Below are 26,755 nucleotides of genomic sequence, written 5' to 3' on the forward strand. Positions count from 1 at the left end.
TGCATTGGTCCAAAGGAGGCATATGTCACCTGTGTATGTCACCAGCAGGATTCTGTTCTCTGTGTCTTTGAGTGCTGCAGGGTTTCTTGCCAAGCCAATCCTAACCCTGCTCCCTTTTCTCAGGAACTTCATCTCGGCCTCCTTGCACACGGCTTTTGGGGCCTCTCTTGCTTGAAGTGACCAAGAACAGGGCCACCAGGACCCCCTGCCCACCTGATGGCCAACACAGAGGCCAAGCGGAGGGAGTTGGGCTCCAACATAAAGAGAATGCCGAAGTACAACAGCTCTTTGGTGAGTCACTATCCTATTAGCTTCATCTGTGTCACTGCTGGGCCAATTTATGAGTGGAAGCAAATAATATACTGTCCGAGTTTGGCAGAGACAGTCCTGGTTAATCCTCTGTCACCCCACGTATTCAGGGGCATTTAAAAATGTCCCAGTTGGTCTATCCTCCTCCCACTTTCCCCTTTCGTAGCTCACTTCAGTTCCTGAGTGCAATTGAGTTTACAGTCTATCAACTCAAAAGTGGGGAGAGGAGAGGAATGAGGGAGACTGGATATGGCCCTTCCCAGGAGGCTGATGCAAAAGCAAACTGCTGTGCCTTTCCTAGCTTGTGTGATCTTCCTCATAAACAACTTTGGCCATCTTCACTGCCTTCTGGGTTGCTTGTCCACATGTGTCTTGTTTTTCCCATCAACGAAATGGGGGCTATGGGAGAATGTCTCTGGATATAAATTGGGGGTGGGCCCAGTGACCCTTAAGCCCAGAGTGCTCCCCAGAACTGCTTTATAAAAATGACATTTGCCTCCAAAATGTGGCAAGAAATGTCTAAACGCACCATAATTCTTTGGTGGCTAAATGTACTCTATGTGTTGGGATAGTCAGTATCCTAATCCATCATCAGTATCGCAGCCATGGCCTAAATTATATTGTTTATTATATTGTATATTATATTGAAAAGATTCGAGACAAACTGGATCTCAAAGGCAGTAGCTTTTTTCTTGCTGACAGCATTTAAAATTTATTTCCTGGACTGAATTCTAAAGTGATCAAATAATATTTGGATGCACCATGTGTTTTCCTCCCCTTTTGCTTTGTCACTCTGTGGATGAGGGCTATTTTCTGTTGCAGGTGACCTTTGCGGATGTGGCAGTATATTTCACTGAGGACGAATGGAAACTGTTGACGAAGAAGCAGAGACTTATGTACAGTTCTGTAATGATGGAGAATTATGAGAACGTGGCCTCTGTGGGTAAGGAACCGGAATCCACTAGCATTATAGAATCATAGAGTTGGAATAGACCACAAGGGCCATCCAGTTCAACCCACTTTTGCCATGCAGGAATACACATTCCAAGCCCCATCCAGCCTCGGTTTAAAAACCTCCAGAGAAGAAAACTCCACCAAACTGTAAGGGAGCATATTCCACTGTCGAAGAGCTCTTACTGTCCCAAAGTTCCTCCTAATGTTTAGGTGGAACCTCTTTCTCTGTCGTTTGCATCCATTGTGGTGTCTCTTTTTCTCTGTAGCAGCAGAAAGCAAGATTGCTCTATCTTCAATACGACCCTTTCCAATATTTAAACATGGATATCATATCCGCTGTTAATTTTCTTTTCTCCAGGGTAAACATACACAGCTCTCTAAGCCGCTCCTCATAGGGCTTGATGATTTCCAGATCCTTCACCATTTTGGTTGCCCTCCTCTGGGCATGTTCCAACCTGTCAACATCCTTTTTGAATTTCGGAGGCCAGAACTCAACACAGGATTATTCCAAGTGAAGCCTGACCAAAGCTCTATAGAGCGGCATTATTACTTCCCTTGATCTAGAAACTATACTCGTATTGATGCAGCCTAGAATCACATTGGCCTTTTTAGCTGCCGCATCACACTGTTGGTCCAAGTTCAACTTGTAGTCTACTAAGAGTCCTAGATCCCTTTGAAGCGTAGTTTAATTGTGATAGCAACATCCTGTAGAATATTTGAATTTGTAGTTTAGTGAGGCACTATTGCTCTCCACTTTATAAGGATTCCAAATACTGCATTGTAAACTGCCAATTGTCAGAAGCAGGTTCTGTGGTTCATCCGAATAGTATTGGGGTTTAGGGGAGAATGTTAGTAGTTTAAATGCTAGTAGTTTTAAGTAGTTGGTAAGGATATTGGGGCCTAGAGTGGCTTCGGGGAAGGGAAGCAGATGTGGAGGCTATTAACTGCCTGGTCTGTGAACTCTGGGTGGCAGACATGCCCCTGGGGGGAGAGGCGCATGTGAACGGTGGAAGAAGAAGGCAAGAGGTACCTTGGCAGCCGGGCTGGTTAGGGGCTGAAGGGGAGGAAAAGGGAGGAGTGTGAAGGTAGTTAATGACGGAGGGAAAAGGTTTAGACGCTTCAGAGACAGCTTAGACTTATTAATGGACCCTTCTGCCTGAGTTTCTCAATAAACCTTTTGGTGGAAGTAAAGGACTTTTTAATTCTGAAACTAAATTCCGCCCCCAGATATCTCACCAATGCTAGGATTTTGTAGGAAGACAGCATGGAGATTACCAGTAATGCATTTCTCATTGAAATGGTAGCACATCCCTGAGTATGTTTCCTTTTTTGGCCCTCTTCCAGCCTTTTGAGGTTCTGCTTCACTTCCCCAAAGGGATGCAATGGGATACTGAGTCACAAAACTTTATTCCTATTTTCAGGCAATACAATGTGCAGTTGCCCCTGAGATCCCCAGGGGGCCAATGTGACGCCCCCAATCCCCAACAGTAGCCCATCCCTGTCTTAGAGATGTCTTAATACTGCTCCCTGGTGCTTGATCCTCACCAAAACAGAACTCCAGGTCCCAGCCCCCTTGCTTTGCCTTTCCCAATGAGTAATTTGTATATGGATTATCCTGCCTTTCTCAACAAATGAACCTTTAAGTGTCCCTTTTATGCATCACATAAATGGGTGTGTGTCTGTGATAGAGAGAAGGAGCGAATGTGAAAAACAGAAAGGCAGGAAAGAGATGGTGAAGGTGAAATACTGAAGCAGTGCAGATGGGCAAGAAGGAAGGTTGGAGAGCAGAGGGAGAAAGGGAAGGAGATTAGGCTTAAGAGGGAGATGAAATAACAGATATAGGATGGGGGACACCTGGCTGAATGAAACTACGTGTGAAAGGGATCTAGTAGTCCAAGTAAACCACAAGTTGAACATGAATCAACAGTGTAATGCGGCAGCTAACAAGGCCAATGCGATTTAGGTTGCATCAATAGAAATATAGTGTCAGGATCAAGGGAAGTAATAGTGCCACTGTATTCTGCCTTGGTCAGGCCCCACCTGGAATACTGTGTCCAGTTCTGGGCACCACAATTCAATTCAAAAGGATGTGGAGAAACTGGAGCATGTCCAAAGGAGGGCGACTAAAATGGTGCAGGATTTGGAAACTATGAGGAACGACTTGGGTAACTAGGGATGTTTAGCCTGGAGAAGAGAAGGTTAAGGGGTGATATGATAGCCCTGTTTAAATATTTGAAGGAATGTCAAGCTTCTTTTCTGCTGCTCCAGAGACTAGAACACGGAACAATGGATGCAAACTGCAGTAAAAGAGATTCCACTTCAACATAAGAAGGAACTTCCTGACAGTAAGGTCTGTTCGACAATGGAACAAACTCCCTCTGAGATTTTGGTGGAGTCTCCTTTCTTAGAGATCTTCAAACAGAGGCTGGATGGCCATCTGTCAGGGATGCTTTGATTCCTACATGGCAGAATGGGGTTGGACTGGATGGCCCTCGTAGTCTCTTCCATCTCTATGATTCTAGGCCTATGGGAGCCAGGAGGGGAAGGCAGGAGCAAAGCCAGGATTTCCTAGCTCTGTGCGGAGAGAAAGGGACCTCTGGGAAGGGCCAGGAGAGGGGTCTTGGGGATTGGGAGGCAGCCACCAACCTCACAGATTATACTGATAATAATAATAATAAGTTTTATTTGTATTTACCTGCCTCTCTCAATGGAGCGAGGCGGTATTACAACCGTAAAATAGCCACAAAACAACAATAGCATCCAATTTACACACAGTAAAACAACAAAACGCTTAAAACACAATTTGGGACAAATAAAAAATTCATTTAAAATGCACCGTTGTGATCAGAAGTGGAATTTTTCCTTAAGTTCTTTACAAGAGGTCAGCTGGGTAAGCCTGCCGGAAGGCATCCGTCTTAAGTCCTTTCTTGAAAGCATCCAAGGTGGTGTTAAGACGGATCTCCTCCGGCAAGTTGTTCCATAACTTGGAATTGCTTTAGCCTGTTTCTTGGGTGGGGAAAGAATTGTCTGAAACTGAATTAAATGAAATGGGTGCTTGGTGGAAATACTTCAGCCAAAAAGGATTATAACACCGGTTCTCAGGTCCTTCTTGGCTCTGAATTCTGGTCTGAATTCTGGTCCCATTCAAAGCCAATGTATAGCACAGTCTGAAGGCGACACTCCCAGAGTTCAATAATAACATAGCAGAGTACAGTAGCAAATCTCCAGATATAGGCATTGGCAATGCATTAACCACTCTCCACACTTAAAAATAACTCACAGACACAGTTGATTTCCTCCAAGTCCTTGGAGGTTCTTTAGCTTGAGTTGCAATAGAAAACAAATATGTACCAGCTCTCCTCTCTGACTTTCATCAACTTCACAATCTCTTGTACACACAATTCCAACCCACATCAATCCACATGTGAGCTGTATACTGTATTGGTTGTGAGTCATCTCCTGGTGCCACACAGCATGAAGCTTCCTCTGCAGTTAGCTTGCATCATGCCATGTGCTCTGACTCAACACTCTATGGCAGTCTCACAGGAAATGATGCCACTTTTCAATCAAAGTATTTTTACATATATATATTGGAATATTTTTCAAATGCCTGACTATCTGCTTCTACTGATTTCCTCATGACAGTTCCCCTTCAATTTCTTCTTTGGTAGTTCTGAGTAAGGATACAGTCATTATATGGATTTGGGGCATCCAGAACAGGGTCATGCTCAGGTCACTCACACCAACATTATTAATTTAATCTCAAATAGGGAGGGATAAATGTGGGGCTAAATCTTGGTGTAATCCTTTCCTCTCTTAACACTGACATTCAGTCTTGTCTGTCATTGTCCTCCTTTACAGAAGAATTTGTCACTCACGAGAGAGTCCACACAGGAGAGAAGCCATACAAATGCCAGCATTGTGGAAACTGTTTTTCTTCAAAGGCACACCTAGTGATACATCAGAGAGTCCACACAGGAGAGAAGCCATACAAATGCCAACATTGTGGGAAGTGTTTTGCCTACAAGTCAGTCCTTGTCATGCATCGAAGAGTCCACAGAGGAGAGAAGCCATACAAATGCCAGCATTGTGGGAAATGTTGTTCTCAGAAGCCAGACCTATTGGCACATCAGAGAGTCCACACAGGAGAGAAGCCATACAAATGCCAGCGTTGTTGGAAATGTTTTTCTTCAAAGTCATACCTATTGGCACATCAGAGAGTCCACACAGGAGAGAAGCCATACAAATGCCAGCATTGTGGGAAATGTTGTTCTCAGAAGCCAGACCTATTGGCACATCAGAGAGTCCACACAGGAGAGAAGCCATACAAATGCCAGCATTGTGGGAAATGTTTTTCTTCAAAGTCATACCTATTGGCACATCAGAGAGTCCACACAGGAGGAAACCCAAACAAATGCCAGCATTGTGGGAAATGTTTTTCTTCCAAGTCAAACCTAGTGACACATCAGAGAGTCCACACAGGAGAGAAGCCATACAAATGCCAGCATTGTGGGAAATGTTTTTCTCAGAAGTCACACCTATTGGCACATAAGAGAGTCCACACAGGAGAGAAGCCACACAAATGCCAGCATTGTGGGAAATGTTTTTCTTCAAAGTCATACCTATTGGCACATCAGAGAGTCCACACAGGAGGAAACCCAAACAAATGCCAGCATTGTGGGAAATGTTTTTCTTCCAAGTCAAACCTAGTGACACATCAGAGAGTCCACACAGGAGAGAAGCCAAACAAATGCCAGCATTGTGGGAAATGTTTTTCTTCCAAGTCAAACCTAGTGACACATCAGAGAGTCCACACAGGAGAGAAGCCAAACAAATGCCAGGATTGTGGGAAATGTTTTTCTTCAAAGTCAAACCTAGTGATACATCAGAGAGTCCACACAGGAGAGAACCCAAACAAATGCCAGCATTGTGGGAAATGTTTTTCTTCCAAGTCAAACCTAGTGACACATCAGAGAGTCCACACAGGAGAGAAGCCAAACAAATGCCAGGATTGTGGGAAATGTTTTTCTTCAAAGTCAAACCTAGTGATACATCAGAGAGTCCACACAGGAGAGAACCCAAACAAATGCCAGCATTGTGGGAAATGTTTTTCTTCCAAGTCATATCTATTGGCACATCAGAGAGTCCACACAGGAGAGAAGCCACACAAATTCCAGAAATGAACTAACATTATATTTATCAAGAAGCAAAACAAAGAATATATTTTAAATCTTGTGGTGATAAGAAAAAGCCCTTGTGATTTCGTGTGTTAGGTTTGTGTGTCCATATGCCTGTTTATGTTTTTCAATTATATTTTGTTATTTTGAGGTTTTATTTGCCTTTATTATAGCTTATTGCTTTCGTTTATAAATTTGAGTGGGGATCATGGTGGTGGAATAGGTTAGTTAAACAGAGGGGTGGGATTGGCTCCAGCTGGTTAGAACAGTTATGGGAATGATAGCATTTGGAATTTGTTCGATGTTGGCTGAAGAAAGTTGGGGACAGGTATTAACAGAAAGGGCTAGTTTGTGGGAATGGCAAAGGGGGCCTTGTTATCTGTGGGACATAGACTGTGGGAATTGGAGGTGGGGGCCAGGTTTGGACGAGTGTGATGTTTTAGGTTTTGGGGTTTTAATGTTTGCTTTGGGGAGGGCAGCTCTGACTTAAACACTGAATTTCTGATTATGTGTTTGAAATAAAGTTTGTGTTGTTTCAACACACCGGACTCATTGGTGTACAGAAATTCTGCATTTGCACAAAATGTACCCTTTCTTCTCTCCTCAGCCCTCAGCTCCATTCCCAGACATAAAAACATAGGCAAGCACACATATATACTCAGAGAGACAGAACTATATGTACAAAGCAGAGACTTCCCAGCCTTTCCCTCCTGAGTCGAGCTGCACAGCTTGGGCTCCATTCCGGAAGGAAGGAAAAAAGGCTGTAGTCCTTCCCTTCTTCCAAAGGCCGACAATGGAATAAACAGCAGCAGCAGCAAAGGCCTTACGATTCCTGCGCATGCTGAGAAGGGGTCTTTGGGGCATCTGAAAGGAATGAAAGTGCCAAGGGAAGAGAAGCATAAAGGGACTGCTGAAGTCGGGGGGGGGGGGGGGGTGGAGATCTGGGACCTGATTAGGCACCTTCCTCCTGGAACCCATTATTAGAGCCTTCCACAGCTCACTATGATACTTTAAATGACTATTTCACAGATAATATCTCTCAGATAAGAGCCAAATTGGACGTCAGCATTATTGCGGAGGCTGTAAGTGAGGTGTCCATAAGTAAGATCATACTGGATCAGTTTGAATCTGAGTACTGAGGATGTGGACAAGCTCCTTGGAAATGTGAAGAGGAGAACTTGCCCTCCCAACCCTTGCCCTTTTTATATCACCTGAAATATATCATAGATACATCTCTTAGTTAGGGTTATTTTCCATCATGCTTAAAAGAAGCAGTGTTACGGCCGTTTATGGAAAAGTCCTCCCTAGATCCCTTGGACATGAACAATTACAGACCGGTCTCCCATCTTCCATTTCTAACCAACATAATTTTGAGGGCAGTTGCTCTTCATCTCCAAGGGATCTTGGATGAAACAGATTATTTGGACCCATTTCAAACTGGCCTCAGGATGGGATACGGAGTCGAAACTGTTATGGTTGCCTTAGTAAATGATCTTTGCTTCAAGGGGGGATGTAACTTACCAAACTTTAAGCTGTATTATTATGCAGCTCGTCTCAAATGACTAGATGAATGATTCAAATTAGAAAACAATAATTTATTGAATATAGAAAAAGCTAACCTGAATCTTGGTATCCATGCATATATGTGGTATACAAAACCAAAAGATGATAATACTTTTAACCATCATGTTATAAGAAGATCATTGCTTAAAGTATGGTATAAAATGAGACATCTATTTTGGGTGTAATTGCAAGAAGCCTATTACAATAGAACAAAGAACAAAGATACTCCATGGCTAAGATATGGAGATTTAATGAACCAAACACCAGAAGGAAAATACAATATGAAATCTATGGAAGAACTTAATGAAAGAGGAAACATGAAGGAATGGTTTTTATACAACCAATTAAACAGTCGTTTTAAGGCAGATAATAAAGCTCCTGGGTTAACGATGGATAACAATGCAATAGATAAAATTATGATGACAAAAAAGGTAAACACATATCCAAATATTATGAACTATTCAAAGAAAGAGATCTAGAAGATGACATTATTAAACACAGCATGGTAAGATGGGCACATGATATAGATAAAACTATAAGTATAGAGGAATGGGGAAAATCTTGGAAAGGAACAAATAAATTCACTCTGTGCCAAAACTATAAAGAAAATGATATCAAAATGTTATACAGGTGGTATCTAACCCCCCAAAAACCCACCAGAGATACAAAACTTGTAATACTAAGTGCTGGAAATGCGGGGAACCCGAGGGAAGCTTCTTTCATATTGGTGGAGATGCATTAAAGCTCAAGGATTCTGGCAAAGGATTCATGGAAGCATCCAAAACATTCTGGATATAAATATTCGCTTTGAACCCAATTTATTTTTACTAAACATGACACACAACATAACGTCAGTAAAATACAATAGAATTGTTTTATATATGGTCTCATGTGCAAGGATCTTATTTGCTCAAGTTTGGAAATCTACAATTAATCCTTCTATCGAAGATTGGTTGATTAAGAAATATGAAGCTAGAAATATGGATATAGTATCTGCCTTACTAAGAGGGAAATCAAAAGAAGATTTAGAAATGGAATGGAGTTGTCTTAAAACATTTGAAGAAAAGGGTGATAAAATCCCGTTAAATTAATAGTTAATATTTGGTCGATATTTGGTAATTTAAATACAATCATGGGAATATCTCAGTGTAATAAGAAAAGGAAGACCCACATCCTTATTGTGTGGAGCGCCACACACGGAGTTGTTTAGCCACATTCTTTGCTGCTCCTGGCCTTGCTGCAGTTGAGTGATTGACAGTTCGAGGGTGGCGACACGCTCCAACGCTGCAATGGTAAAAGGAAGTGTTTAGACTTTGCTTGTTGTTTCTTGCTCCCTTCACCCTTAAATATAAGGCCATTCAGACTACATTTTACCCTGGTTCCCAAACCGGTTTAAAAGTTGGAAGTTCACACTCGCAATGATTTTAACACAACTCTGTCAGGGGCTTGCACAAGAGATCCAGGGCAAATCCCCCTTAGTGCGTTTTTTCTGAAAGCGGACTATGGACCCTTTCCTTTTGAAAATAACCAGCTCTTCCCTGTTGCCGACAAATATGAACTCAGCCCCGGTCATGATTGGGTCAAGTTCAGGGGGTAGATTACCCTGGTTGAGGTAAAGGGTAGTAGGAACTTGTTTCTGGGGAGATTCGTTATGGGGCACCCGGATCTGCCCAGTTCTAACCAGGGCAAATGAGGGAGTGGGAATGGGGCCTTTGTGACCTTCCTGGTGCTGGGCTTCCAGGTGAGCAATGCATTGGGCAAGGAGTCCCTCTCCTCATCGCCTGCAGCTTCTGGTTCCGCTGGAGGCAGGGCCTCTTCTCCAGCATCACCTGGAACAACGGACCAGAACAACGGACAACAACAGATGGATGTGTGCATGTGTGTTTGTGCATATTCATATATGTATATATGTGGAGGCATCTCTATCTAAGACCACTCAGACTTATACCTTTATGAACCTATATATATATATATATATATAATGTTTCAAGTGTATAGATCTTGCATACAACATCCATAGATACACCTATACATATCCATAGATACCTGTCTGAACGTGTGCATGTGTATGCGCACGTATTTAAACACACACACACACACACACATATATATATATATACACAGAGAGAGAGAGAGAGAGAGAGAGAGAGAGAGAGCAAGCACATGTACACATATATGTTGGATTATATATATATATATACACACACAGACACACACACACACACACACACACGTATATATACACACACACACACACATTTATATATACTCTTCTACTTGCATACAATTTAAACTTAAGCAAACGCATGGAGAAATATGCGGGTACATAAGCATGCACATGGATGCACCTGCACATGTATACACCGCCCACGTTCTGTTCAACATCAGTGTGTATATATAATTATAATTGCATATATGTTTACTTCCAGTCATAACAGCATAACTGCCCTGCGATTACTGTAACTGGAATGTTTATACTTTGTGATGTTTTTATGATATGTAAAGTCGAAGGCTTTCATGGCCGGCATACACAGTTTTTTGTGGGTTTTTCAGGCTATGTGGCCATGTTCTAGCAGAGTTTCTTTCTGACGTTTCGCCAGCATCTGTGGCTGGCATCTTCAGAGAATGCTTTGCCTCGAAAAATGCTTTGCCTGGAAAAAGGACCAGAGAGACCCTCTCACAGCCGCAGGAGTTTACTGCAAACCATGTTTAATGGAATATGTTTTTCAGCAGTCCTTTGACTATCTGCTTCCACTGATTCCCTCATCAAAGTTCCCTCAGTCTCTTCTTTGCTAGATCCTATGAGTAAGAATACAAACATTATATAGATTTGGGGGCATCCAGAACAGGGTCATGCTCAGGTCTCTCACACCAACTTTATTAATCTAAACTGAAATAGGGAGGGGTGAACGTGGGGCTAAATCGTGGGGTAACATCTTCTTCTCTTAATGCTGAGATTGTCTTGTCTGTCATTGTCTTTGTTTACAGAAGAACTTGTCAGTCATGAGAGAATCCACACAAGAAAGAAGTCACATAAATGTCAGCATTGTGGGGAAAAATTTGCTTACAAGTCAGTCCTTGTCAAGCATCAGAGAGTCCACACAGTAGAGAAGCCATACAAATGCCAGCATTGTGGGAAAGGGTTTTCTTCGAAGTCAGTCCTAGTGACACATCAGAGAGTCCACACCGGAGAGAAGCCACACAAATCCCAGTAGTGAATTAACATTATTTTTGTCAATAATGAATACAAAAAATATATTTTCAATCCAGTGGTGCTAAGAAAAGGCCCTTGTGATTTTGTTTGTAAGCTTTGTCTGTCGATATGTCTGTTTGTGTTCTAAAGTTGTATTTTGTTATTTTAAGGTTTTAATAGCTAATAGTATAGATAATTACTTTGGGTTGTAAATTTGGCTGGAGATTGTGGGTCGTAGTATAGGTTCGGAAGTTCGGGGTCTGGGATTTGTTATAGATGTCTAGAATAGTTATGGGAATGATAGCTTTTGCAATGTGTGGGGTGTTGGCTGAAGAAAGTTGGGGGCAGGTATTGACAGAAAGGGTTAGTTTCTGGGAATGGCAAAGGGGGGCTTGTTACCTGTGGGGCTTAGACTGTGGGAATTGGAGGTAGGGGCTAGGTTTGGAAAAGGGAGGAGTTTTAGGTTTTGGGGTTTTAATGTATTGTTTGGATTGGAGTGGGCAGTTCTGGCTTAAACACTGAATTTCTATGTGTTCTCAATAAAGTTCTTTGCTATTTCAACACATTGGACTCTTTGATGCACAGAAGTTCTGAATTTGCCCAAAACTGACCTTTTCTTCTCGCCTCAGTCCTCAGCTCCATTCCCAGCCATAAGAACAACAGAGGCAAACACGCACAGAAACACACAAACATACAGGATACAGAGAGCTATATTTCCAAACTAGAGCTTTCCTTTCCTGCCTTTCTCTCCTGAGTCCAGCTCTGCACCTTGGGCTCCATTGCAGTCTCCTCAAAGGAAGGAAGGAAGGAAGGAAGGAAGGAAGGAAGGAAGGAAGGAAGGGGAGGCTACTGAACCCCCAGAGCATACCTTCCTTTCCCGCAAAGGCCATCAGTGGAATAAGCAGCAGCATCTAGGCCCTGGCAATCCCTGCGCATGCTGAGGAGGGGCATCAAGGGGGATGTTGAGGTCGCCCAGGACTAAAAGCCTAGGTGAATCCAGCAGCAGCTCAAAGACCAGTTGTGTCAGCTCCGCTAGAGAGTCTGTTAAGGAATGGGATGGATGGTAAACCAACACAATCCCTAGACTTTCCCTAGTCTTTAAGATGAGATAAATAAATTCGATGTGGTCCATTTTACGGATAGGTATCCTGGCCAAAGCATGGACCAAAGTCACTCCCTTTACCTGCTCACTGATGGAGAACCCAGCTGGTAAGGCCTGATCCCAGGTGGCTGAGCTCTCATCACCCAGCCAGGTCTCCGTGAAACAAGCCAGGTCAGCCTCTTGGTCCAGTAGGAGATCATGGACTATGGGTGTTTTATTTTTGACTGACTTGGCATTACACAAGAGCAGGGGAAGGTTCTGTGGTTGGTTTGGTATGCTCTCCAGCTCTTTTGGGAGAGCAGGGTGAATGGAAGGGGAGATAGATATCTGTCAGGCACCTAATTGGAGCCCCTCTTGCAACACAAAAGGCAGTACTTTGAAAAAGGAACAGCTTTTATTGAAGAAGATACATACAACAGAAGTGACTTTTTGTCAGGAATGAAAGAAAGTATAGTTATATCACTTTTATAACCATAAATTAATGCCACCCCATTAACCAATAAAGCTAATTAATTGGATAGCCCTTCCCTGCGCAGTGTCCTCCCATCTGGGATTGTGGCAGCGTTTCTAAAAACTATTAAGCTCTCATGTGCCTTATCCCAACCACTGCACCTATCTCCTTGGACCACAGAACTCAGCCACACAACAGTTTTAATTAACATTATGGCTTAACTATATATATATATATATATATATATATAATGAAACCCCATCAATCCTAATCTAATATGATACCGTGTAAAAATATAGTAAGCATAAACACATAACAACACAATACAATATAACGATACCAATAACTATGTTCCCCCTCCTTTTACAGAGACCAGTCTTTTAAACTCAAGCCTCTGTTAGAAGGATGATTCCCACACATTCCAATCCTAGCAAACAATCACATTCTTTAGCCATGATCTCTCTACCTTTTTCTAGTACAGTCGGCCCTCGCCTTACGCGGGGATCCGTTCCGGATCCCTCCGCGTAAGGCAAATTCTGCCTATGCTCAAGCCCCATTGTAAAAAATGGGGCTCGTGCATGGTGGCGCGGTGGCGCGCGGGGTGCAACAGGCGCGTGCTCCCATGCAATTGAATGGGACGTGCCACGCCTTTTGCCCTGCGCGCGCCCCGCGGCTTGATAGCGTATGCTCAAGCCGCGTAAAGCGCACCCGCGTATGGCGCGGGCGCGCTGTATCTTCTATTAATGCACATATTAAAACATATTATTTTAATCCACCATAAATCCCATCTATCTTAACTTTAATCTAAACGTAAACCTAGAATCCCAAATGAATAAATGCATGAATAAAAGTATTCATGACATATTGTGATTTCAGGCTGGTGCTCCTTCCCTGAATGAGACTGGCCCATTGCGACCTCAGGCTGATGCTTCTTGCCTGAAACATTGAGACTGTCCCATGGTGACTTCAGTCTGATGCTCCTTGGATGAAGGACTGAGATGGTACAATTGTGACTTCAGGGTGGTCCTCTTTACCCAAAGGATTGAGACTGGCCCATTGCAACCTCATGCTGATGCTTCTTTCCTGAAGGATTGAAACTGAACCATTGTGATCTCAGCCTGAGGTTCCTTGCCTGAAGAATTGAGATGGTACTATTGTGACTTCACCTGAAGGATTCAGACTGGCCCAATTTGAACTCAGGCTCATTATGACTTCACGCTGATGCTCCTTGCCTGAAAGACTGAGATGGGAGAATTGTCACTTCAGACTGGTGATGTATACCTGAAGGATTGGGACTGGTCCATTGTGTGTCTGAAACAGTATATAAGGGTTCTGTCATAAAGAGTAAAAATATTAGGATTTGGTTATTAAAGAGGAGTTATAGTTGTAGTTCACAGTAGGTAGTGTAGAGTGATGGGTTATAGAAAGCATGTAGTGGGAAATTAGAAGGACAGATCGAGTGGCTTTTAGATGAAGGAGGGCGTTTGGAGAGATCGATGGGGTTGCAGCTGGAGATGGTTATCAAGGAGGAGTGAAGTTGGCTTGGGAAGACCGTTCTTCAAGGTGAGGCTGTCTGGGGGAAGGGAAGGGGGAGTATACACAACCTTGGTATCTATGCAACCTCCGCTTGTGTTGCTTTATCTTGGGAATTGGGGGCTGGGTTAGGGAGGGGTTGAGTGGGTTAAGAAGGGAGCAAGTTCCTTTGGACTTCAGACTTTGCAAAAAGGTGTTAATGGATGTTTCTGCCTGGATTCATCAATAAAGCTTCTTTTGTTTCAAATGGGTTTTATTTTTTGAGCACAGGACTGACTTAAGATATCACCGTTTGTAAAGTCTCACAGTTTTAACTCCAATGGAGACTCAGGAACAAGAAGAGTCCTTGGGGAACCAGGTGGTTCTGGAGATCCCGGTGGTGGAGGAGCACCTGCCTTCTTCAGAGGAACTAGGGCCAAGCCCAAGACTGGGAAACCTCCTGAAGCTCACACCATCCAGGCCACCACTGGAGGATTTGGGTTTCCGGCCCCAGACTGGGGAAAGGAAGGCCGTCGGGGGGGGGGGGGGGAGGGAATGACAGCCTGGGACCTGGCAGTGGGGGAGTCCCTTGATAGCTGCCCCAGGACAGAAGAACCCCAGGTAGACGTTTATTGAATGGAGGAAGACATAAAGGAATTAAAGGACCTTATGAAGTGGATGGTGCCCAAGTTAAAGATGCGGAGGAGGAAGATGTCAGAGGCGAACCGAGGGCAGCTGATGCTCCTTGCCTGAAGCATTGAGACTGTCCCATTGTGATCTTAGGTTTCCAAATCCTTCACTATTTTAGTCGCCCTCCTTTGGACGTGTTCCAGTTTCTCAACATCCTTTTTCAGTTTTGGTGCCCAGAACTGGACACAGTATTCCAGGTGGGGGCTGACCAGAGCAGAATAGTGGCACTATTATTTCCCTTGATCTAGACACTATACTTATATTGATGCAGCCTAACAACGCAATGGCCTTGTTAGCTGCCACATCGCAATGTTGACTCATGTTCAACTTGTGGTCTACCTGGGACTCTCAGATCACTTTCACACCTAGTTTCATTCAGCCAGGTGTCCCCCATATGTCTATATCTGTGCATTTCATTTTTCTGCCCTTAATGCAGTACCTTACATTTCTCCATATTGAATTTCATTTTGTTAGCTTTGGCCCAGCTTTCTAGTCTATTCAGGTCATTTTGAATTTTGATCCTGTCCTCTGGGGTATTAGTTACTCCTCCTAATTTGGTGTCATCTGCAAATTTGATAAGTATGCCACCAATTCAGTCATCCAAGTCATTGATAAAGATGTTGAACCGCACTGGGTTCAGGACAGAACCCCGCTGGACACCCCACTGGTCACTTCTCTCCAGGATGAAAAGGAGTCATTGTTGAGTGCCCTTTAGGTTTTCGCAGGTCAGCTAATTACAAATCCATGTAACAGTTTCCTTGTCTAGCTTGTTTCATGTTTTTGTTTTATATACTGTTTAATTTGGTTAACTGCTATTAGTGAATTACCAAGAGTGGCCACCAGATGGCGATCCAGGATAGAAGTTGGAGAGAAGCCCAAGGAGGCTGCAATGCCCTGAGTAGCCACAAGAGGGCGGCATTGTATTAGGAATGTTCTTGATTGATAAAACCAAAGTCTATGGGGACTAATGTGATTTTCCCATTGGCTCCCCATTCCTGAGGGGGCGTGGCCTCCTTCCCTTTACCTGGACCTTCCTCCACTCCCATTGGCTGCCTGTTCCCCCCCTCAGTTGCCCTGAAAGCGAAAGGACCCCCAGAAGGAAATGGGGCGAATTGCAGCGCTGCATCATGGGAAATTTGCAACCGGGGGGTTTGCGGTGGTGAAACAGAGCAGAAGCGAAGTTGCATTCCACACCAGACCAATTCGGAGTGGAATCGGAGTGAGCTTGGAAGCGGTTTCTGTGAATTCACTTGTTACCGATTTCGCCAAAATGAGGGGTCACTTTGGAATCACTGCGGAAGCCCCACGGAAGGAGCCCCCAATTAGACTGTTTTGATCATGCCAAGAAAGTAGGGAGATGGTTAGCCCTTAAATTAAAAGAGAAGAGAAATGGAAACCAAATTTTAAAAATCAAGAAAGACAGGAAAATATTATCAAGACAAGAAGATATTAAACAGACCTTCTTTGAATACTTCAAAAACTTATACGGAAGTGAAAATCTCAAGGTGGAAAACTTACTCAATTGGTGTAACATAGAAGAAAGAGTGAAACTAGACGAAGGACAAAGAAATTTCTTAGAGCCAGATATATCTATGGATGAAATTTTGGAAGAAAGAGAGGAAGGAAAGCCCATAAAACCCCAGATGGCTTTCCCTTAGATTTGTATAAAACATTTAAAGAAGAGTTATACCAAGTTTCCAAAGAAGCTCTTACTGGTAAAAGACCATATACATGGAAAGAAGCGAATGTGACCTTAATTGTGAAAGAAAGCAAAGCAGATGATGACCCCGCTAATTATAGGCCTCTCTCGTTATTAAACTCTGACTACAAAATATACACAGTGATTTTGGCTAAAAGATTTAAAATGATCTTAAGTAAAATTATTGATGTAGATCAGAAAGGTTTTCTCCCTGGAAGACAACTAAAAGAGAAAACTCAGCATGCCTTGAATATTTTGGAGGACCATCATAGACATAATGGCAAGCAGCCAGGTTTATTTCTTTTAGACCTACAAAAAGCATCCGATTCTGTAAATTGGAACACAATGTTTAAAATCTGAGAGGCGATGAATATAGGAGATAATTTTCGTAGACGGAAAGAGATTGTATTCGGATCAAAAGGCTAATATTTTAAGAAATGGAGAGAAACCCCCCTCCTTTCCAATTAAAAAGGGAACGCGTCAAGGATGCCCCTTATCTCCCCTTCTCTTCTTAGTTGTGATTGAGGTTTTAATTAAGAAGGTAATATTGGATATTGATTTGAAGGGAGTAACAATTAAACCACATTCATATAAAATAAAAGCCTATGCGGATGATTTGTTTATAGATCTAGAGGAGCCCTTAGATAATGGAGATAAGCTTATCAAGGCTCTAAAAAACATTGGAGACTTTAGTGGTTTCAGAGTGAATTTACCAAAATCCGCGATTTTAATGAAAAATATGAATAAAGAACAAATGTCCAAAGTAACCGGATTCACTGGAATTGAAGTTAAAGGGAAAATTGGATATTTAGGATTAATTATTTCAAATAAAACAAATGAACTCTTCGGGAATAACTATGGCACTCTATGGAAAAACAATTAAAAATGAAATTAATAATTGGAATAAACTGTACTTCTCTTCTTAGGTAAGATAGCTGCCATTAAAATGAAGATATTACCTTAAATCCTCTTCTTATTTCAAACTCTCCCTATTATAATCCCAGAGAAAATGCTTAAGAATTGGGAAAGGGATTTAACAGACTTCATTTGGGAGGGAAAAACCCTGGAGTAAAACTAAAGGTCTTACAAGACGCAAAGGAAAGAGGAGGGTTAATGGTTCCAAATATTAAATTATATGATGAGGCTAATTAAAAACTGGATTAATTTGCAGGATAAAGAATCATGAGAATTGGAAGGCGAAGGCCTTAAATTTGGAAGGCATGCTTTTCTCTTATATGACAAAGAAAAAGCAGATCCCTCGCTTAACAATCCTTGTATTAGACATGCGTTGTTTAGGATTTGGAACAAGTATAAAGGTCGGATAGTTATGGGATTCCCAAAATGGGCCTCGCCTTAGAAGCCATTTACAGAACGAAAATGGAGAGAGAAGGGAATTGGGTTATTTATGACGATCTCTTAAAGTTTAAGGGTGAAGAAATAGAAATTAAAACACAAAAAGGTTTAAATTTACAGTACAAGGTTTTAGTCTGAATTGGTTTGAATATCAACAAATTTACTCCAAAACGCAGCAAGACCTAAAATCATGGGAGAAAAAAAGATGATAGTTCAGAGCTAGAAAAGCTTTTATTGATCAAAGGCTATCAAAAAGGTCTGACGGGTAAAATATAAAAGGAGTTGCTAAGCTGAGACTCAGAGCAAGAAATAATCAAGGAATCAATGCTAAAATGGGCCAAAGATTGTGGTCACACTATCAATTTAAATCAATGGGGGAAAGCATGGAATCAAAGCATTAAATTGACAGCGGCCCAAAACCTTAGGGAACATTGGTACAAGATGTATTTCAGATGGCATCTAGGACCAGCAAAATTGGTTAAAATACATAAAAATACAAATAATGTATGCTGGAAATGTAACAAAGCTATAGGTTCCTACTTCCATTATCCCCTGAAGCTATGTTATTAGGGATGTTTGAAGGTAATCTGGATAGGAAACATGAGAAAACCGTAATGTATATGGTTTCTATCGCCAGGATCCTGTATGCAAAGAAATGGAGATCGAAACAGCTGCCCAGTCTTGAAGAATAACTATTTTCACCAAATTCAGAATTATAGTAAAGGGTAAACCATTCCAACAACAAAGTAAACCAATAGATTTCTTCCAGCATGCTTTCAGATAGAGAAAAGTAATGCTCTCTTTAACCTCTAACATAGTATCCCAAGATCTAGCTGATAACAGCATATAATTATATCACCCCATTTCTTCTTAATGTGGTCTAAGACTTTGCACCAGTCCTTAGAAACAGTCTCCCAGGAGTCTTCTTTAATCTTAAAGGAGACTTTATCCATTTGCATCATTTCATATAAGTAAACAGACCATCTTCTAGAACTTATACTTCAAATGGACAACTGAACCGACAGAAGAGAAGTGGATTGCAAGAGAGGACTAAGCTTTATAAATCAATGGCGGTGGAAGTCTTTTAATGAGGAAGATGAGAACGTTAGAAGAAGTAGTTGATAGATTAGCAAGGTGTGTAGAAGATGTAGATTCAGAGGCAGATTCGTAAAGAGAAGAGAGAAGAGTAAGTAAGTGAAGAAGGTTAGAGTATGTATGAACGAGGAGGAAGAGACACGGAAAGTGTGATTAGTTGGATGAGTGAGATAAGAAAGATAAAAGGAGCAGGGAGCTGATCTGAAGAAGGTCTGAGATGGGAGAAGCCAAAGAACTGAGTGGTGAACCTCTGAGGATAAAAGGCTACATACAAATATTGATATATCATATACCTTGTCAATGTAACTGTCGGTGGTTTTTAGGAAGATGTATGTATGTATGTTTTATTTCAAACTCAATAAACTTTGTTTAAAAAGAAGAAGAAAGGAATCGCGTGTGATAACACAAAACATTGTCGCCTGAATTTGCATCGTTGGACCCGCAGTGGCTTCGGATCTGAGCTGCAAAGAGCGGCAGAAACCTCCGTGTGATAAACACAGTCTTTCAGATTTCACAAGGCTCTGTGGTTTTGGGAACAAGAAGCTAATTATCATAATTGTTGTTAATGATGATGATGATGATAATATCCCATTCGCTCTCATAAAGGGACACAACTGAAATTACAAGTTTAAGACAATAAACTCTCTTTTCCTGGCATTTGCACACACTGCTCCGTCTCCCGGTCTCTTCCGCTGGGAGGAGGGAGAGCGTGGAATTCTGGGAAAGGCTGGCGGTTGGCTTGGAGCCTGAATAGGGTTCTAGAAGGCTGGTGGCTTTGACCGTTGGCTGCTTAGGAAGAAGAAGGGCTCCTTCTGGGTTTCCTTCGCAGGAAAGGGAAGATGGGTGCCTCAAGATGGCGATGGGGGGCAAATTTGGTTCCTCTGAGAGAAGGATGGCTGAGGCGGAAAAGCCCCATTTTGGAGCCAAGGATGGGGTCTGGAGGGTCTTTTGTAGGGAGGCAGCTTTGGGGGCCGGAAGCAAGTAAGCCCCCTTCCTCCCCCCCTCTTCTCCGGCTGCCAGGCCTCCTCTCCTCTCTTGGGAGTCTCTGTGGGGCCAAGAGATTTTGGAGAGGGATCCAAGAGAATCAAAGGGAGGCTGTGACCAAGGAACCTCAGAATATGATCAAGATTGCAAGGTTCTTTCTGAGGAAGGAGAGGCAAACTAGTAGAGGCTGCAGCTGTTTTGCCTGAGCCTCTGGGAAGGGCCCCTCTTCTCCTTTCTCCTTGGCTGTCTTCATGGAGGGCAGACTCCTTTTGCCCTTTGGACTCTGTTTGCAGCAATGGCAGTGAACTCAAGAGAAGGGGAGAAATGGCAGCAGGAGGAGGAAACTGTGGCCTTTGAAGAGCAGCTGAAAAGGTGGGAGGGCAGAGGATGAACAAGGGGAGGGTCCCTGCCAAACTGGGAGAGATGGAGGGTATGCAGAAGGAGCTGGGCCTGGAAATGGAGGAGGAGAAGGGGGGCTTGCAAAATGACCTCCATGGATGAGGAAGCTGCCCAAGTCCATGGCATACAATGGTCCAGTGAAATGATGTCCATGATATAGGAGCCAGTGTGGCCTAGTGGTTTGAGCATAGTGGAACTAGGACTCTGGAGATCAGGGTTTGAATCCCAGCTCCAACATAGAAACTCTCTGGGTGACTGGGCAAGTCACACTCACTCAGCCTTAGGGGAAGGCAATGGGAACATTAAATATAGACATTTAAATATTGCAGTTGCTATGGTTGTTGTTATTGGGTTGTTGTTGTTATTGTCTATCATTATCATTTTATGTAGATTATTGCAAGAAAAAAATAGACCCATTAAAATCAATCAGACACATGATTCCCACCCAGCCCTCCTTCTATTGACATCTTTGGGAGTCATGAAGGCTGGGGCCAACCCTAGGACTCCAATCCTAGACCCATTTTCTAGAAATTAAGGGGATGTACAGGCCACCCCTTTTAGCGCCAGATCAAGGCCACGGCAAACACGCTGCTTTTTGCAGCTCTTTTTTGAACTATGATAAGGTACAGTGTGGCCCTGATGTGGCCTTTCCATGGTGCAAAAAGGAGCTCCTTTCTGCACTGGGGAAAAAGTGCCATATCCGCCAACGGTGCTTCTTTTCTGCACTCCTTTGGCAATGCGTCATCTGGATGTAGCACCAGAGGAACGCCGTGACATCACCTGCGATGTGGTGCAATGTGCAGCATCACACCGGCATGCGGGAAGAGTCAGGGAGTGCGCTGTGCAGACGCCATCTTCGCCCTCATGCTGGCTAACGATGCTGGTCTCTACACCCCGAAAGGCCCAGTGAACTGTCTTAGTCTTCCAGCATTCACAAGATTCTCTCTCTGAGGGTTTGGAGGTGAGACTAATAATAGTAATAATAATAATATCATCACTAATTTATATCCTGCTTTCCAATGGATTTATTTTGAAGTTTAGGGAAGGTTCAGGTTTGATTTGCCCTTAGCGCTATTGAATTGTATTTTCGGTGGTCCATGAAAGATTGCATAAATGTGTGCACATAAAAACACTTTGTATTTTCTGCAAGTGTGGAAAGAACCAAGATTCTTCCAAAGGAAGGGAGAGAAGATAAATGACCCTCAATTCCTCCTTTGTGGAAGAAACTGGAGGAAAGAAGACCTCCGGACAGGTTAGTGTCCAGACCTCCTTTTTTGTGGTGGAGCCGTTGGGAATTTGACTGACTAGGATGCAATGGGGTGTTATTTACAATCCTCTGTCTTTCAGCAAAGGCTATTTTCTATTGCAGATTACCTTTTGAGATGTGGCAGTGTTCTTCTCAGAGGAGGAAGGGCCACTCTTGAGTCCAAAGCAGAAATTTCTGTACAACGAGGTGATGATGGAAACCTATGAAAATGTGTCCTCTGTGGGTAAGGACCCATTGCCTTCCTATAGAATGGGGGCAAGTGCTCTAGAACCCTACATTGCATGCAACACTAGTTCCAATTTAATTTTTATAGCAACATCCTGTGAAATCATGGAATTTGTAGTTTGTAGTTTCTAGAACTGCCCACATTACACCGGTTCCTAAATCCCTCCACTGGCTGCCCATTAGTGTCTGGGCAAGATACAAGGTGTTGGTTGTAACCTTTAAAGCCCTACATGGCTTAGGTCCAGACTACTTTCAGGAGTGCCTTCTTCCACACAATCCTCCCTGCACTGGAAAAAGTCTCCTAAAGCCTAAGACTAGATTGGCTACAACAACCCAGAGGACCTTTTCTTCTGCCTCTCCTAGGCTTTGGAATGACCTTCCGGAAGAGATCCGTCACATCACCACCTTGGAAGCCTTTAAAAAGGCTGTTAAGACAGATCTCTTTTGTCAGGCCTTTCCAGATTAGGGCTTTTCATTGTCACTGACATAGTTATTGATACCGATACCTTGGCTAACTTGCATAGATATAAGTTCTCCCATCAGCCTCTCCACCCTAATTTTAACCCCTTTTTTCTTTTTCTTATCTGTATTGTAATTTATCTTACTTAGAGCCCATACAGACAGGCCAAAATAAAGCTGCTTCGGGTCACTTTGGAGGTATGCTATTTAAATGATGCATGTGTCCTAAGAGCCAAGAAGCCATGCCAAAGCCATGCTACAGTCCTAAGGACTGGAGTGCAGCTTTGGTGCAGCTTCTGGCCTCTTAAGACGCATGTGTCTCTGATCATACCTCCAAAGTGACCCGATGCAGCTTTATTTTGGCATGTCTGTTCAGACCCATCATTTACTTTTATAACTGGGACTGGGGTGTGGGAGGGAGGGTTAGGGTTTGGCTATTATTTTAAATGTATATTTTACACATATTGTATTTTATTACTCTTTCTTGTAACCCGCCTTGATTCCTTCAGGAAAAGGTGGGATCCAAATAAATTATTATTATTATTATTATTATTATTATTATTATTATTATTATTTATAAATTCACCCAGAGTTAGAGGGCATAAGAGTGGAGTGGAGTCATCACTGTTGTATATAATGATGCAGAAATGCATCAGTCAGCCTTCAAAGGAGATAGAAGAAGATGACATTGTAGATTCTTTTCTGTGTTTGAACTGAACTTTGGATAGAGTAGAAGAATGTAAATTGAGTAACAGCATAGAAGTGTAGTAGTAAAGTAAATATGAAATAGAGAAAGAAAGGAAAGTTATGATACATAGTAAAGTATAGACTAAATTAGAAGTGAGGAAGCTGAAATAAGATCTTCCTTCCTATTCTTCTAGAAGTGAGAAAGAAAGGGAGAAAGAAGATAGAGGTGGTAAAAAGAGAGTTATGTATGTAGTTGGAGGTATGTGTAACTGTAGAAGGTAGAAGTTGCAGTTGGGTAGAGTGGAATGATGAGTAAGAGAGTGGCACAGTTGTGAAGGAGATAGAGAGAAAGGAGGAGAGAGGTGAAAAGAATGAAAAAGAAGGTAGTAGAAAGGTAGGATGACATGCAGTTTAAAGAATAGAGGAGGTAGGAAGGAGAAAGATGGTAATAATAAGAAAATAAGAAGAAGTGTGATGTATGTTTGAATTGTAATTTTATTGATTGTATGGTTGTTTATTCTGAAAATAAAAGGAATTTGAACATTATTTATAGTTTGACCTCAGTATCTGCTGAGGTTTGGTTTCAGGACCCCACTTAGTAACCAAAATCTGTGGATGTTCAAGTCCTATTACAAACAATGGGGTTGTAGTATGATGTGCCTTACATAAAATGGCAAAATCAGGGTTGGCTTTTGGGGGATATATTGAGATGCAGAATCTGTGGATCCTGAGAGCTGACTGTGAAAGGTTAAAAAGCAGTTGAAATCATCCTGTTAAGAGAAATGCAACCCATGTAATTGGACTCATGGAGAAGTGGTCAGATGGAACCAAGGAGAATGTGTTTCTTTGGTTGGTTTCCCTGGAAAGAACTGGGAATCTTGGCCAAGGTGGGAGTTGAGTCAGTTGAGGCTGAGAGAAGGAGGAGAGACCTCAGGACAAGAGCATTTCTCTGGGTTAGTTTCCCTGTTTCCTATTTGATATTAGTGTTTTGAGTACTGTCTTTCTTACAGTGGAACCTACTCCTGCTTTGTGAAGGCATCACAAGTTGGACTGGTTGATCTCACCTGAAAGCATCCTTCTTATTCATTCATTCCTATTGTACATTCTTTGAACTGTATGGTTGTGTTATTTATTACATTTCATCCCACCTTTCTCCTATGGGTGGATCTCAAGGTGGCTTAGAATTCAAAATGCAGAATCAAGAAAAGCATCTTTGGGTGTCCATTAGACAAAAATGACTTGGAGACACACCAGCACCACCACCAGCAGCACCACAACAAGGCAATGTCACACCCTGTCACCCTCCTTTCTTTCATTGGTCAGATGCCTGATTTTGTCACATCCCTAATTTTGCTTTAGGACTAATCTGCCCAGTTTTCTTCTCTCACAGGCCAAAGAGAGTGAGGCCAAAGTTGGAGATAAAGGGATCCCACCACAGGGCCCTTTCTACGTCTCAGCTGGGAGTGAGCCCATAGCTATTGTGGAACAGGAGGAAGAAGAGGAGGAAGAGCAACTGGACCTGGAAACATTTGACATTGGCGCGTTACAGACCGCCCCTTTTGGGCAGCCTGTAGGTGCTCCTTTCCTCACCGGATCAGGGCCTCAGCTGCCAGAGAAGCAGCCTCCAAGGCCCCGATCTGCCGCTTCCCCACGGCCTGGAAAGGAGTGTCCTTGGGGCTGTTTTCTTTCTTTCTTTCTTTCTTTTTTGCCCGAAGTGCAGTACCTTACATTTCTCCATGCTGAAGTTCATTTTGTTAGCTTTGACCCAGCTTTCTAGTCTATTCAGGTCATTTTCTATTTTAATCCTGTCCTATGGAGTATTAAGTGCTCTTCCTAATTTGGTGTCATCTGCAAATTTGATAAGTATGCCCCCATTTCTGTCATCCAAGTCATTGATAAAGATGTTGAATACAACTGGACCCAGGACAGATTCCTGTGGGAACCCAGAGCACCCAAGGGAGGGGACCTCAGTTGCTGGGATTTGTAGCACCCCAGGGACTTTGGGAAAAGGGAGAGAGAGGAAAGCAGACTCACTCCGGTTCCTGGATCTGCAACAATTCGGAGTCACTCAGATCGGAGAAGCCCCAGGCTGCTTCTGGCTCTTCAGGATCAGGATCCAGCCCAGCCATGCTGCCTTTGCAAGCCTTGAGTTGCCTGGGAGATCCGCCTCTTCCCAGGAAGAGTTTCCTTGCTGCCTCCCCTTCCTTGCTTAATAAGCAGACCCTTGGAAGGAAGGAGGGACCTGGGTTCGAGTCATGGCTTGGGCAAGAGATCTGGGACTGACTTGGCCAGATTCACAACTTCCAAGATGAAAAATAAAATAAAATATATAAATATATATATTTGCAAATGTGAATCTGCAATGCCTTCCAAGCGCAGGTTTTTATTTTATTTTATTTTATTTTTCATTTTGAGAGCTGTGAATCTGGCCAACTCAGATATCTTGCTCAAGCCAGGACTCGAACCTAGATCCATATATATATATATATATATATATATATAATTTGCAAAATGCCTTGCCAAACTAGACATCCCAAATACGTAGAGAGCTTGCAGCCCCTTTGAGACTCACTGAAAGAGAGAGGTTGACAGAAGGAGCCTTCCTAGACTTAGGTCTACTTCCTCAGATGCATTTATTATTATTATGTATAGAGATCTTGTAGCACCTTTGGGACTAACTAAAAGAAAGAAGTTGGCAAATGCATCTCAGGAAATAGACTTAAGTCTAGGAAAGCTCTTGCTGCCAATTTCTTTCTTTCAGTTAGTCTCAAAGGTGCTACAAGATCTCTGTACATACTGATTCTACTGACTTACATGGCTATGTCTTTGAAGAATCAGAGAGTTGGAATAGACCACAAGGGCCATCCAGTCCAACTCCCTGACATGCAGGAACTCTCAATCAAAGCATCCCCGACAGATGGCCATCCAGCCTGTGTTTAAAGACCTCCAAGGAAGGAGACTCCACCACTCTCCGAGGAAGGAGTGTCTTTCACAGTCGAACAGCCCTTATTCTTAGGAAGTTCCTCCTAATGTTGAGGTGGAATCTCTTTTCCTGGAGCTTGCATCCATTATTCCAGGTCCTAGTCTCTGGAGAAGCAGAAAACAAGCTTGTTCCCTCAATATGACATCCCTTCAAGTATTGAAACAGGGCTGTCATATCACCTCTTAAACTTCTCTTCTCCAGGCTAAACATCCCCAGCTCCCTAAGTCGTTCCTCATAGGACATGGTTGCCAGACCCTTCACCTCCTTTGGACACGCTCCAGTTTCTCAACATCCTTTTTGAATTGTGGTGCAAAGAACTGGACACAGTAGTCCAGGTGCAGACTGACCAGAGCAGAATAGAGCGGCACTATGACTTCCCTGGATCTAGACACTATATTTCTATTGATGCAGTCTTTCCTCTGCCCTACTTTCCAGGAGGGAGAAGGCTCCTCAAAGCCCCTATTACATTTGGACCCTGATCCCCTCCATGGATATGCCTCCCTCCAAGGGTCCCACTGCCCTCTTTTCTCATAATAACCCCTGAAGTACTGGGGCCCTAAGGAATCCCCTGAGGAGGAGACAGGGAAGGAAAGAGGGAGAGAAGGCCTGGAAGGCACCCTGCCTTTCTTTGGGGTGAGAATAGGCCTTCCTTC

General features: G+C 42.9%; 1 protein-coding gene across 1 annotated transcript; it reads left to right on the plus strand.

Annotated features, from left to right (window-relative positions):
* Window positions 1–216: 216 nt before the first annotated feature.
* LOC149287746 (uncharacterized) lies at window positions 217–26,646 on the plus strand. Its single transcript, XM_089492578.1, has 5 exons — window positions 217–291; window positions 1,132–1,252; window positions 5,125–5,891; window positions 24,510–24,661; window positions 26,538–26,646. The coding sequence occupies exons 1-5, from the start codon at window positions 217–219 to the stop codon at window positions 26,644–26,646; spliced, it is 1,224 nt and encodes a 407-aa protein (XP_089348704.1).
* The last annotated feature ends 109 nt before the right edge of the window (window positions 26,647–26,755 follow it).

This window comes from Sceloporus occidentalis, unplaced genomic scaffold (assembly GCF_023333645.1).
Source record: "Sceloporus occidentalis isolate IW3139 unplaced genomic scaffold, rSceOcc1.0.p SCAF_57, whole genome shotgun sequence".
NCBI classification, from domain to species: Eukaryota; Metazoa; Chordata; class Lepidosauria; order Squamata; family Phrynosomatidae; genus Sceloporus; species Sceloporus occidentalis.

Excerpts from the sequence above, each read along its gene's own strand:
- LOC149287746 (XM_089492578.1), top strand. The coding sequence starts at position 217 with ATGGCCAACACAGAGGCCAAGCGGAGGGAGTTGGGCTCCAACATAAAG. Across the intron at positions 1,253-5,124 it reads TGAGAACGTGGCCTCTGTGG|AAGAATTTGTCACTCACGAG; the intron begins GTAAGGAACCGG and ends CCTCCTTTACAG. Across the intron at positions 24,662-26,537 it reads GAAACATTTGACATTGGCGC|GAGGGAGAAGGCTCCTCAAA; the intron begins GTTACAGACCGC and ends CCTACTTTCCAG.